This window comes from Emiliania huxleyi, assembly GCF_000372725.1.
Source record: "Emiliania huxleyi CCMP1516 unplaced genomic scaffold EMIHUscaffold_26, whole genome shotgun sequence".
Classification (NCBI taxonomy): Eukaryota; Haptophyta; order Isochrysidales; family Noelaerhabdaceae; genus Emiliania; species Emiliania huxleyi.
The window spans coordinates 254984-267428 of record NW_005200088.1 but is presented as its reverse complement, the minus strand read 5'-3'; the positions used below and the strand labels follow the sequence as shown (position 1 = coordinate 267428).

Below are 12445 nucleotides of genomic sequence, written 5' to 3'. Positions count from 1 at the left end.
TGGCGCTCTACGTCGAGCCGTGCGTGCCACAGCGCCCTGCCTAGGTCCTCCTCGCTGCCCAAGCCAGCCGAAGCGCTTAGGTGCGTAGGTACGCTGCGACGTGGAACGGCCCGAGCTGCTACGAGCTCGAGGGGACGGAGCAGTTGCACTGCCTGCTCACCAACCGCCAACGCCCGTCGGTCCACTTTTGCGAGCGCGCGCCGCCGAGTCGGCCGTGCCGCTACTTCACGATGCTGCGCCACCCGATCGACCGCCTCCTCTCCGTGCACGCCTTCCACTGCGTCAGCTGCGGCGGCGCTGGCCGCCAGTGCGGCGAGGAAGCGGACGCGCGGCTCGCCTGCCCAAATATGAGCCTCGCGCGCAAACCTGCGACTCAAGTGCGCGCGAGTGGAGGCCGTCGCCATCACAGTTGCGTGCGAGTAGGCCGCCTACGGCGCGTACGTCGGCGACGTCTACACGCAGACCTTTGCGCCAAAGGGCGCCCACCTGCTCGCGGCCCAGTCGGCCGACCTCTGGCGCCGCTCGCAGAGCGCCAAGAATGCGGCGGTCGAGGCGGCCCGCTCTCGCACCCGTGGCCGCAAAGCGCACGCCCGATGGACGTCACCCACCCCTCCCCCGCCCCCGCAGCTGGCGGATGCGTACTTGCGGTCCATCTTTGTGATGCTGGTCGAGGTGCGGCATCCACCCGCCTCGCCTTGCCCGCCCTCTCGCCCCCTCGACCGCTCGCCCCCTTGCCACCTCGACTTCCTGGCCTACTACTTTACGTGCCACGATCGCCCTCTTCCTCAGCCCTCCCGCCTCCCTCACCCACCGAGGTGGACTTGGCGGCGGAGCGCCCCTTTGCGCGGCTGGGTGAAGCGGGCCCGCGCTTCAGCTGCGGTGTGCAGCGCTGGCAGCTTTGGCTCTCTCCGAACCTTAGGCGCGTGGCTTGACGACCCATGGCTGGCGGCGCAAAAGGGGCCGCGGTTGGCGGCGGCCGGCAGCACCGGCGGCAGCACCAGCAAGCGCCATGGGGCCTTGCCGGAGGACGAGGCTGCGGCCGTGAGACGCATCCTGCGGAGCGACCTCGAGCTCTGGGGGAGGTGGGAGAGACGGCTCAGAGGGGGGTTGGTATAGCGTGCTGGTGAAAAGACCCACGCGTATGATATCCGCAGCGGCGTGTAGCTGTAGGGCGTTCCATGGCGCTGCTGCCGGTGTGGGCGCGGCCATCAAGCAAACGACGCGGCGCGACACGCCACCGGCGCGCGAAGTAGACGAGGAGCGGCATCGAGCCGTGTCTCTCTCACGCACTCTCTTGCGCGCAAAAAGCGTTGTGAGGTGACTAATCGAAACTTAGTGTGCCCGTGCTTGTTTCTTTTTTGGCAAGGCCCGAGAGGCCGGTGCAGGCAGCGCGCCGCCGCCTTCCTCCTCACACCGCCGAGCCTCCACTCGCAGCTTTCGCGCGCCCGCATCCCCTTGCCTCCCCGGCAGCCTCCTGCCTGCGCGACGCTGACAGCGCTGCTTCTCGCGCGTCGCGCCCAGAGACCACCGCGCTGGCTGGCGTTACCCGCCGCTGCACAGAATCTCAAGACAGGCTTTTGCACCGCAGGCCGGCGGCGGCGCGCGCCGGCGGCACAGGACCATCAGAGGGGGAAATATATATTCTCTTTTTTGCCCTCAAGTTCGACTACTGTGTAATAACATCAACCTACCTCATGTGAGTTGTACGTGTGCTCGTCCTCTGTCGACACGTACACAGCACATAGTTGAAGCCGGGAATCTTCTTGAAGTCGGAGACTCGCAGGTCAAATGAAGACGGCTTCTGGCTCTTCCCTCTCACATATAAGCCTGTGCTGTGGCCCGCTGCCCTCGTTGCATTCGCGCCGGTGTAGCCAGCGGCCGTCTTCACTCCGCCCCCTCTCCCTCCCCTGCTTTTGCCCAAGTCGGATGATGCTGCCAGCCATCCCATGAATCGAACGGCCGTGGAAGCGGTTTGTGATGCGACCCGCTCTCTCTCTCTCGCAAGCGGAATGCTGATCATCGAGATCGGACGCCGAGTTCGAATTGGACACAGCGCTCAGTCGGCAATCGCGTAAGCAACATCAAACTTCTCGCTGCCCCCCTGCCTGCTCCGTGGTCGTGTTGCCGGCTTGAGCTGGCGGCGCCAGCGACGAACCGGGACGGGGCGACTGCCGGGGCGGCAGAGGGGGGCGGCGAGAAGGAGTCGGCGGCGCGGATGGGTGAGGGGCGGGCTCCACGACGGCGAGGGGCGGCGGTGGAGCAAGGCAGCCCCCGGGGAGCACGGCCGAGGCGGGCAGTGCCGCCGCCGCGCTCAGCCCGCCGGGAGGCACAATCGCGGTCTGCACGGTCCGCGGCTGTGCGCCCATCATCTGGGGCGCCCGCGCGGCGGCGGCCATCATGCTCGGGTCCGGCTGCCACGCGAGGCGGAGCTGCATCGTCCTCACGTCTGCCGGCGCTGGCGCGCCCGCGGTCTGCACTGCCACTGGCGGCGCGGTGAGGGTCTGCATCGCGGGCTCGCCGAGCACGTGCACGAGGACGAGCTGGGGGCGCGGCGGCGGCGCGGAGGAGGAGGAGGGGAGCAACGAGGAGAATGGGCTGGCGGCGCCGCCCTCGAGCCAGAGCTCGTGCCGCGTGCACAGCTGGCTCGGTGGCGCCAAGGCCTGCCTCTTGCGGATGCCGGCATTGTGCTCGCGCGCGGCCTGCACGTAGACCGCTCGCTGGGCATCGGAGAGGGACTGCCAGCTCGCCTCCACCGCCTTGCGGACGGCGGCAGCGCCCTGGTCGGGCTGCGTGCGCTTGAGCGACTCGGACTGCGCGCGCACAAAGAGGGAGAAGGCGCGCACCGGCCGCGCCGCAATGGAGGCGGCGCTCCCGGCGCCTTGCTTGGAAGGCGCGCGACGCGCGAGCGTGGTGACGCCATCGGAGAGCAGCCGGGTGCTCGCCGCGGCTCGCGCCGCCGGCCGCGCGCCCTCCTCCGGCGCCTGCTGCCGGAGGAGGTAGAGCGTGCCAAACGACGAGGCGCCCGGCGGAGCCTGCGAAAGGACGCCGTACCGGCGGTGCGCCTCGGGCGCGCGCAGGATGGCGGCGTACTGCTCGTCCGAGAGAGCGAAGGGGACGTAGGCTGGGCGCGGGACGTCCATCTGAGTGGGCTGAGAGAGACGGTGAAGCGCCGTCAGAGCACTCGTGAAGCAAGCAAAAAAGAATTTTACCAAGCAACGCCCTCGCACAACACTGGGCACGGGACTGGCGCGCACTGGCACTAACACAGGTACACCACTGGAGCCGCCTAAGCGACTCCCGCGAGGACGGCGAGGCACTTAGCTCCGTGCACTCGACCGCCCTCGCCGCTGGCAAGCTCATTCACAATCTGCTCTGCGATGGCCGTGTGAAGAACGACTGAGATGCGCTGCTTCTGCAGCCCCAGCCAGCTCTTGGTGGTAGGTCCAAGTCACCTCATCGAGGTACAAAACAAAAACACTCTCTCTCTCGAGGTACTGAGCCCGCGTCAGCTTGTTCTGCAGCACGTTCGCTGCCCCCCAGAGGATCTCGCCGACCCCCTTCCAAACCCACCGAACGACTCGAACAGCAGCAGCCGCACGTCGACGTCCTTGTCAAGCAAAAAGAATTTTACAACCAAAGGCGGTCGCACGACACGATTCACGCGACGGCTTCCTCAGAAGCCGTCGCCCGCACCACAGGAGCAGTCACACCACTCCCACCCCGGCGCCCACCCACTCTCCACCCCGACATCCCCACCCCACCCCACAACCCCGCCCCCCCCCCGACCCGAGCAACCCCGCCCCAACCCGACCCGACCCGATCCACCCCGCCCCGCCCCGCCCCGCCCCACCGGACCAACCCGCGAGCCGCTCCCGGCTCCGCCCCTCGCCCAATCCCCACCCGCGCGCCTGCGCCTGCCACCCGCGCCGACTCCCCGACGCGCGCACACGACGCCAGCCACCTCGCCCGCCGCCCCGCCCGCCGCCCGCCGCCTCGCCCGGCCTTCGCGCCCGCTCGCTCGAGCACCGCCCCCGCCGGCGTTCCGACGGCTGCCGCCCCGCCCGCCGCCAAAAGAATTTTAGAACGCGATTCACTCGGGACTAGGCACGGGACTGGCGCGCACTGGCACGAACACAGGTACACCACGGGAGCCGCCTAAGCGACTCCTGCGAGGGCGGCGAGGCACTTAGCTCCGTGCACCCGCCCGCCCCCGCCAAAAAGAATTTTAGAACAAGACAAGGCGGTCGCACGACACGATTCACGCGACAGGCGAGGCGCGGGCGACGGCTTCCTCAGAGCAAAAAGAATTTCGGGCCCAACCAACGCAAAGAGGCGCCGTTGGGACCAACACCCCCCCTACAGGTGTCTGGGTGTCTGGGTGTATATGCTCGTCCTCCATGGCGCCGCGCTGGCCGCGCCGGTGCCGCGCGCGGCCGGGCTCGACGACGCGCTAGCCGCGTGGGACGGCGTTGCGCTCCACGCGTTCCGGCGCGCGCCGGTCGCGCCAGCCGCGTGCGCAGGGCCGCTATCATGGCGCGCGGCGTCGTTCTGCGAGCTCGTCGGTGCGGCGGACGCGGCGGGGCGGTTCGCGCCGCTCTGCGATACCGGGCGGCGGGGCCTGGGCACGTTCGTGCACTACTCGACGACGGGCGTCCAGAAGAACGCCGGCGACAGCGTCCTGCCGCGCGCGACGCGCATGGCCGTCGAGTACTTCTTCGGCGCGGCGCCGGCCTGGGCGCTTCGCGAGGTCCGGGTGCCGACGTCCGCGCGCGACGTCGAGGATGCGGACGCCGCCGCGAGCGCGGTGCTCGTCGGCGGCGGCGGTCTGTTTTACCCGGCGAACGCGCACGCGCGCCAGAACGTGTCGGGCTGGCAGTGGCCCGTGCACCGCGCGCACCTGCTGGGGTTCGAGGCGCCCGTGTTCCTGTTCGCAGTGGGCTGGAACGCGTTCCGCGGTCAGGCCGAGCCGCCCGCCGCGCAGTGGGCCGCATACCTCGCGTCGCTCGCCGCGCTCGCCGCGCGCGCGCACGGCGGCGGCTACGTGACGCTCCGCGAGTCCTACAGCCTCAGCGCCGTCGCCGCGCAAGCGCCGGACCTGCCGCTCCACTACCAGTCCTGCGCGACGACCCTGCTCGCGACGCTCCAGCCGTGCCTCGCGTCCGAGTCGCTCCTCCGCACGCCGCGCGCCGGTGCCGGCGGCCGCGGCGTGCTCGCGGTCAACCTCGCGGACGACGAGCTCGGCCTCCGGCTCGGGCCGCCGGCGGACCAGGAGGCGGTGCTCGCGGCGCTCGAGGCCTGGCTCGCGGGCGCGCACGCCGCGGGCTGGACCGTCCACGTCGTCCTCCAGGCGACGTCGGACCGGCGCCTCCTCCACCGCCTCCAGGGGACGCGCGCGTTCCCGTTTGAGACGATAACTTTCAACGCGAATACGCGAAGACGCCGAGGAGACGGCCCGCAGCCCTCGCAGCGCGACTGGCTGCAGGTCGTCGACTACTACCGCAGCGTCACGGTGGCGGCCTCGAGCCGCGGCCACGGCGTCATGATTCCCTTCGGCCTCCACGTCGCGACGATCTCGCTCGTGACGCACGAGAAGGTCCGCGCGTTCGCGCGCGACGTCGGGCACCCGGAGTGGGCCGTGGAGCTGGCGCCCGCGCGGCGGCTGCGCGGCGGCCCGGGCCTCGCCGAGGAGCTGACGGGCGTGCTTGACGCCATCGATGCGAACCGCAGCGCCGTACACGCGGCGCTTGTCGACGCGCAGCGGCGGCTCGCGGCCGTTGCGGCGGCGAATGCGCTGCGTTGGGCGCCAGCCGTTGTGCGGCGGCGGCGCGACCTCTCAACGCGCGAATCGCTCGAAAAGCGCGCGGCGCGGACGACGTTGCGCGCGCTGGAGGGCCGGCATGCGGGTGCCGACGTCTACGTGCTCGGATCGGGTCGAACGCTCGGCTTCGTGGACCCGGCGTTCTTCCGCGGCCGCGTCACCGTCGGCGTCAACCAGGTCAACCGGCACGTCAGGGCACTCACCTACCTCGTGCGCAAGGACCTGGAGCCGCACGCGTTCCGCGACATCCTGGCAGCCGCGGGCAACCGCACGACGCACGTCGTCACGCGCGGCCACAAGGGCGGCCAGGGCTGGAAGAACGCGCGCACGGCCCTAACGCATTTCAGCGCCGAGCTGGACGCGGGCCGCATCGTCGTGGCGGACCACGCGTGTCACACACAGCGTTGCAACGGCTCGCGGCTCGAGGGCCTGCCGCCGCCCGGCGACCGGCTTGTCGTCAGCGACTCGACAATCACGACGGCGATCCACCTCGCGGCTCACCTCGGCGCGGCGCGCATCATCGTCTGCGGCCACGACCTTGCGCTTCTCGACGGCGAGGCAAACTTCGGCGGCTACCACGACAGCGCGACGCTGGCCCAGTCCTGGGCGCTGCCCCGCAAGTCGCGCCGTGGCAGCGTCACAGGCCGCGCCGCCTACGCCGCGTGGTTATCGGGCGACATTGGTGCAATCAACATCACCCACGACACGCTCGTTCTCCGCGACCTCCTCCAGGCGCGGTACCCGGGCTTGCTCATCTACTCGCTCTCTCCGTTCCTGGGCCTCGGGCTCGAGGGCCACCGCGTTGGCGCACCAATCGGGACGCCCGACGTTGGCGAACCAATCGGGACGCCCGACGCTTACAAGGTCTACGACCGCCTCGACCGCGCGCATGCGTACCATGACCCGAACCGTTCGTTAGAGGCTGCGCTGGCGCCGCACCTCCGGCGGCACTACGGCGCGCGCACGGGCATCCGGCTCGTGTCGCTCGGCTGCTCGCTTGGTCACGGCGTCGAGGCGTTCGCCGACGCCGGCTTCGATGCCTACGGCGTTGACGTCTCTGGCGCGTCGATTGAGCAGGCGCTCCAACTAGGCCGCGGCCGGCGCTGCGCGACGCATGGTGGCGCCCCGGCCTGCCTCCAGCGCGCGAGCCTCACGGCGCTCCCCTTTGCCGACGCCTTCTTCGAAGCGGGCGTGTCGGCAGACGTCCTCGAGCACCTTCGCCCCGCCGACGTCCCGCGCGTTGTTGCCGAGGTCTCGCGCGTCGTCCGCTCCCTCCTCTTCCTCCGCATCTCCACGGTTCCCGAGGGGCGGAAGATGTCGCTGGACGGCGCGGAGCTTACACTCCACCTCACGGTGCAGCCTCGCGGTTGGTGGCTCAAGCAGTTCGAGGCGTGCGGTTGGCGCGAATTGTCGCCCGCTGGCTTTCCCCCCCGCACCACGGCGAAGGCGGCATTCATCGCGCTCTCGCGCGCCAATGGTACCACAGGTAAACGTCTCCACACACACAAAGTGGTGGGGCAAAGGGGGAGGCGGGCGCGCGATGCTGTTCACCAGCACTGACGTCGAGGCGGGAGACGAGCTCGTCTGGCATTACGGCCGGGATCCTAGATGCACCAGCGCCCTCCACCCGCGCGGCCCAGGGTGGCTGCGGCGGCCCGCGCACACCCTAACCACCCCTCCGTCGCCCCATCCCACCCCAGGCCGCCAGTTCTGGCGCGGCCGCGCCGCGCCGCTGTAGCGTGGCTCTCGGCGCTGAGCGAACACAGCGACCGATCCTACATGAACATGCATGCAGATGTGCGCGAGGCCATGACGCGTGAGGCGCTCCTGCACTGAGCGCCAAGCCCCGGGGGGCGCTGCACCTCGCTCCTGGGGGGGGGTTGGTGGCCACAAGGCATTCCAGATCTCAAAGTTGTGAGTCGACAGTCGTCGAGAGAAGCGCACGTGAGCAGACTGCAGAGCTTGTGAGAGAGTGATGAGTGTGAGACGAGAGAGCGAGCTGGGACAGCGAGGTCGTCAGAGAAGCAGATAGTCCAGAGAAGGTGAGGAGCCGTGAGGAGGGGTGTGGAACGGACTCGCGCTGCGAGGGAACTCTCGGACGCGTAGCGTGCCTGCGTGGAGAAGGTAAGGTAAGGTAAGGTAAACTTCTCCACACACACGAGGTGGTGGGGCAAGGGGGGGCAACCCTCGCATCTCCACGTCTAACGACAGGAGCCCCACGGCATTTAAAGTGCAAGGCCCGGTGCGCGTGGGTGAGCGGTGTGTGTGTGTGTGTGTGTGTGTGTGTGTGTGTGTGTGTGTGTGTGTGTGTGTGTGTGTGTGACTAGTTGCAAAAAAAAAAAATTGCTTTAATCCAAAATACTCGGCACAGTGTTTTCCCCTACCCCCCCCCCCCCCCCCCCGTCCTCTCCGGACTAGACATGTGCGCTACATTGCCTAGGGGTGGGGTGGTGGGGCCTATTGGGGCATAATGGCTTGTTGTAGTGGATATGAGTTGTGGGCGTGTCTCGCTGGCTTTCGCCAGCCTTTGCAGGCATCCTAAGTTCGGCAGCTCAGCCTCCTCTGCGCCTGGGATCGCGCGGGGCGCAGCACGCCCTGTGTCGTCTGCGCGAGATCCTAGTCCCTGGTTCACCGAGGCGCCCCCTACAGGGAGTCAGCTCAGCCGCGTTCCTTGTAGTGTGATGCCTTTAAGTCTTTAGATGTTTGTTGAGCTAGCTTGTGAGGCCTTGACAAACTTGATCTCTCGTGCGTGAGTCGTCGCCTCTTCTGTGGTGAGGTGGTCGAGTCCCACTCTCCTTAGTTCTTCATTCACTCGCCTGCTCAGTCGTAGTCTGCCGTAGTAATCAATCGTCCCCATGGGTTCTACTTTGTCGCTTATTTCTTTCATGGTCGAATCGCTGACTCGGTCGCTCTTGCGTCTTATTCGTCGGAGCCTAGTTCTGGCCTCCCCCGAGTACGCTTGCATGTTTCTCACGAATAGGTTCAAGACCGCCTTCCAGGTTTGTTCGGGTTTGATTTTTTCTTCTTCGTAGAAGGAGACTATTATTTGGTTCCACATGTGTAGATGAAGTGCGTTGTGGACCTCAGGCGTGTCCGCCGAGGTTCCGATGATGGTGAGTAGTCTCGGCGGAGGTATGCTCAGTGACTCTCCTTGTGCAAAGACCGCCCGGACGACCGGGCACACGTCGAGGTGTCTCAGCGTTTCAGAGGTTCTGTTACAGAGCCTGCACCTCGTGTGTGTTGTGGTGTCTAGTCCGTACGCCTTGAGCTGTTTCCGGAGGACCAGCCTCCTGTTGAGAATATGTCTACTATAGTTGTCGGTAATTGTAGGCGGGACGAGAGTGCTGTGTATCGCTCTCGCAGCGTTAATCCATTCTTGAGGGTAGACTATTTTGTTGCTTGTCTCCACTCTGAGGCGGAATCTTGACGAGCTGTCGTGCGGTCGGTCGGGTCGCTGCACTCGTGCCCTGGAGTCTTTTCCTCCCTCTCTTATCCACCCTGGGTTCCGTAGGAAGTCCTTCTCCCAGTTTCTGAGGATCCTGGGTTGGGTCATGCCCTTTCTGCTCAGATACTTTGTGATGTCGCCGACGCTTATCTGATCGAGTGGTTTGTCGATCCCGTCGAATGTGTATGTCTCCGGGTGTGGCCAGGCCACCTCCTCGCTCTCTTTGTAGCCTTGCGCCCACTGTAGGGCTGGTAGTGGGTTGTGTCTTAGGAATTCGTCCTTAGTTATTTTCGTTCCTGGGTGGACCATTCCTTTGGCGTCTTGTTCGGCTAGCCAGTATTCCTCGTACCATTGACCAGCTTTCTTTTTGAGGGTTCGCACCAAGTACTTGTGGTTGTTTTCTACTGTGTCGTCTCTGTCCAGGTAGGCGTATACTCGTATTGGTTCAAATTTTTCTTTTGGTGATGAGCCCGTTGTTGTTTGTCGAGGCTGAGTGCCTTTGTTTGTGACTATTGGGCCGTCTCGTAGGTTCAATATTTTGACTTTGAGCTCTAGCTTGACATTAGTGGAAAAGATTCTGAGCTTGGCCGCTACTGGCGGTCTTTGTAGCATTTGCAGGCTTCGGTCGTAGCCGTGCCAGATTTCCCTTCTTAGGAGGTTGGCCTTCCTGTGCGCGGGGTTGAGCCCCCTTTTGTTGAGAATTATTCCTAGCTCGTGCCAGGTGTCGGGGCTCCCTGCGACAACGTCGGCGTACCACACGTATGTCCGCGTCGAGTCGTCGGTGGTGCCGAGCGCCTTGTGCTTCTTGCGGTTGATGCTGAGGACCTTGAGCCCGACCTGCTCTCCGTTGGGCGTGCGGGCGTGCGTCTTTAGGTTGTCAATCAGAAAGTTGGACGCGTCGGTGGTGCGGACGTGAATGGTGGCGTCAAAGGCGTTGAGGGCGGGAGCGCCCTCGACTATAACCTTGAAGACGTTGAAGTCCGACTTCTTCGCGGGCGTGGCGGGGATGTTGGTCACGCGGGAGAGCTCCTCGATGTTGGAGCGCACGATCGAGATCGGGAAGTGCTGGCCCGAGTAGTCGAGGTCAAACACCTTGGCGGTCGGTTGGTTGTACATGAACTCAAGTCCGTTGTCGGCGCTTTTGAGGACGAAGCTCGGTGGGACAATCTCTCGGAGCAGGTCCAGCACGTCTCCCCACTCCATCTCGGTCTTGTGGTCGCCCACCTGGAGAGATGGGGGGATATGGGGGAATGTGGGAGGATATGGGGAGATATGGGGAGATATGAAGAGATTTGTGGAGATATGGGGAGATACGAGGAGAGATGGGGATATGTAGAGAGAGATGAGGAGATATGTGGAGATGATGAGTGGCACGCCCGTCTGGAGAGATGGGGGGATATGGGGGGATATGGGGGGGATGGTGAGCGGCACTCCCACCTGGGGAGATGGGGGGATATGGGGGGACATGGGGAGGTATGGGGAGATGTGGGGAGACATGAGGTATGGGGAGATATGGGGAGATATGAGGAGATATGGGGATATATATGGAGAGATGGGGAGATATGTGGAGATGAGGAGCGGCGTACCCGTCTGGAGGGATGGGGAGATATGGGGGGGTATGAGGGGGGTGATGAGCGGCATGCGTGCCCGGTGAGATGAGGAGATATAGGATACGGGGGCTCTCGCGCCTGGAGATATGGGGAGATATGCGCAGATGTGGGGGGATATGGGGGGATATGGGGAGATATGGGGAGATATGGGGAGGTGTGGGATGATATGGGAAGATATGGGGAGATATGGGGAGATATGGGGAGATGGCGAGCGGCATTCGCGTCTGGAGATGTGGGGAGATATGAGGAGATATGGGGAGATATGGAGAGATAGGGAGGGGGAGACTTGGGGGAATATGGGGAGATATCTGATGGGGGCGGACTGGGGCGCGATGGAGGGCGAGCGAGATGTGGGTGATGAGGCGGGGTGTGGCAAATTGGAGGTGAGGGAGGGGCGAGATGGGGCGAGATGAGGGCGAGATGGGGTGAAACGAGGCGTGATGAGGCGGGGGGGAGCGAGGTGGGGCGAGATGGGGTGAGGTGGCATGGTAGATTTGAGGGGGTGGAGGGGGGTATGGGGAGCTGGTGCGTGCGGGGAGATGGTGTTTGTCGTGGAGGGGTGTGGTGGAGTGAGGATGGGCGAGGAGATGTAGGGGGGAATGGGGAGTGCTTGTGCTGCATGGGGGGGGGGTGGGCGCAGGGGGAAGTGGAGAGGGCTGGATTGGGAGGGGAGATGGGTAGGGTTGGGCTGGTGTAGGGAATAGTGAGAGAATGTGAGCGGGGGAGGTACATAGTATTGCGACTCTTTCGTAGAGAAGAGGTCGAAGACGACGTCGGGGAAGCCGGTCAGATCCTTCAGTTTTGTCATGAGCTCGTCCGCGATTTGGCCGCCGCGCACCACAGAGCCGTGCTTGATCTGGATCACGAGATGGTCCTGAGGGTTCAAGTAATGTGATGGGGAGGTAGGGAGAAGGTTCGGTTGTTTGGGGGGGGAGGGCGCGACCTGCGCGGTCGTCCCGTCTGAAGGGGGCTCGGCTGCCGCTCCGCTCGGCGGCGTCGTTGGCGCGGCGGAGCCACCCCCGGGGGGGGGCTGGGGGGGGGGTACAACGAGCTCTTCCATTTCCATGGCCTCGGGGCCAGGCGACGGGGTGGGCGGGTCGGGGTTGCCAATGGCGGCGTCGGCGGAGGCGTCGGCGTCGAAGGTGTCGGCGTCGATGGCGGCCATCCGCCTCGAGAGCGAATCCACCTCTTCCTCGGCAGCCGCTTGGTTCTGCGGCTGCACCTGTGGGGGTGATGGTGCAGGGGAAGGATTTGGTTTGGAGGTTGGCCCGAAGGGCAGTTCGTGTGCCCGAAGGGCGTCTCCCTGCCCGTCCACTCGCGGCGTTTGGCCGGCGAGCTCGCGGGACAAGGGGGGTGAGAGATGTGTGTGTGTCCCATCTCCTGCCATGGGCAATGGGTTGTGCACTGCCAGCTGTTGTGTCCTAGTTGAGCCCTCGACTCTGCCTCTCTGCTGCGCTGTGGCTGCGTCGCGACCGCGCGCTGCCTCGTGCGTCGTGTGTCTGTGCTCTCGCGCGGCTGGCGCCGTCTCATCTCCACTGCTGACCAGTGTGCGCGCTCTGCCGCCATTGTGCA

The 12445-nt window shown here is 65.6% G+C and overlaps 2 protein-coding genes across 2 annotated transcripts; one reads left to right on the top strand and one right to left on the bottom strand.

The window, feature by feature from the left end:
* Positions 1-2056: 2056 nt before the first annotated feature.
* On the bottom strand, positions 2057-3360 carry EMIHUDRAFT_206220 (hypothetical protein; the record flags this gene model as incomplete). The annotated part of the gene is made up of 3 exons (XM_005777483.1): positions 2057-2105; positions 2584-2878; positions 3318-3360. The coding sequence occupies 3 exons, from the start codon at positions 3358-3360 to the stop codon at positions 2057-2059; spliced, it is 387 nt and encodes a 128-aa protein (XP_005777540.1).
* A 1024-nt stretch (positions 3361-4384) lies between these two features.
* EMIHUDRAFT_463467 (hypothetical protein) lies at positions 4385-7654 on the top strand (the record flags this gene model as incomplete). Its single annotated transcript, XM_005777482.1, has 3 exons — positions 4385-7171; positions 7305-7459; positions 7519-7654. The coding sequence occupies 3 exons, from the start codon at positions 4385-4387 to the stop codon at positions 7652-7654; spliced, it is 3078 nt and encodes a 1025-aa protein (XP_005777539.1).
* Between the last annotated feature and the right edge of the window lie 4791 nt (positions 7655-12445).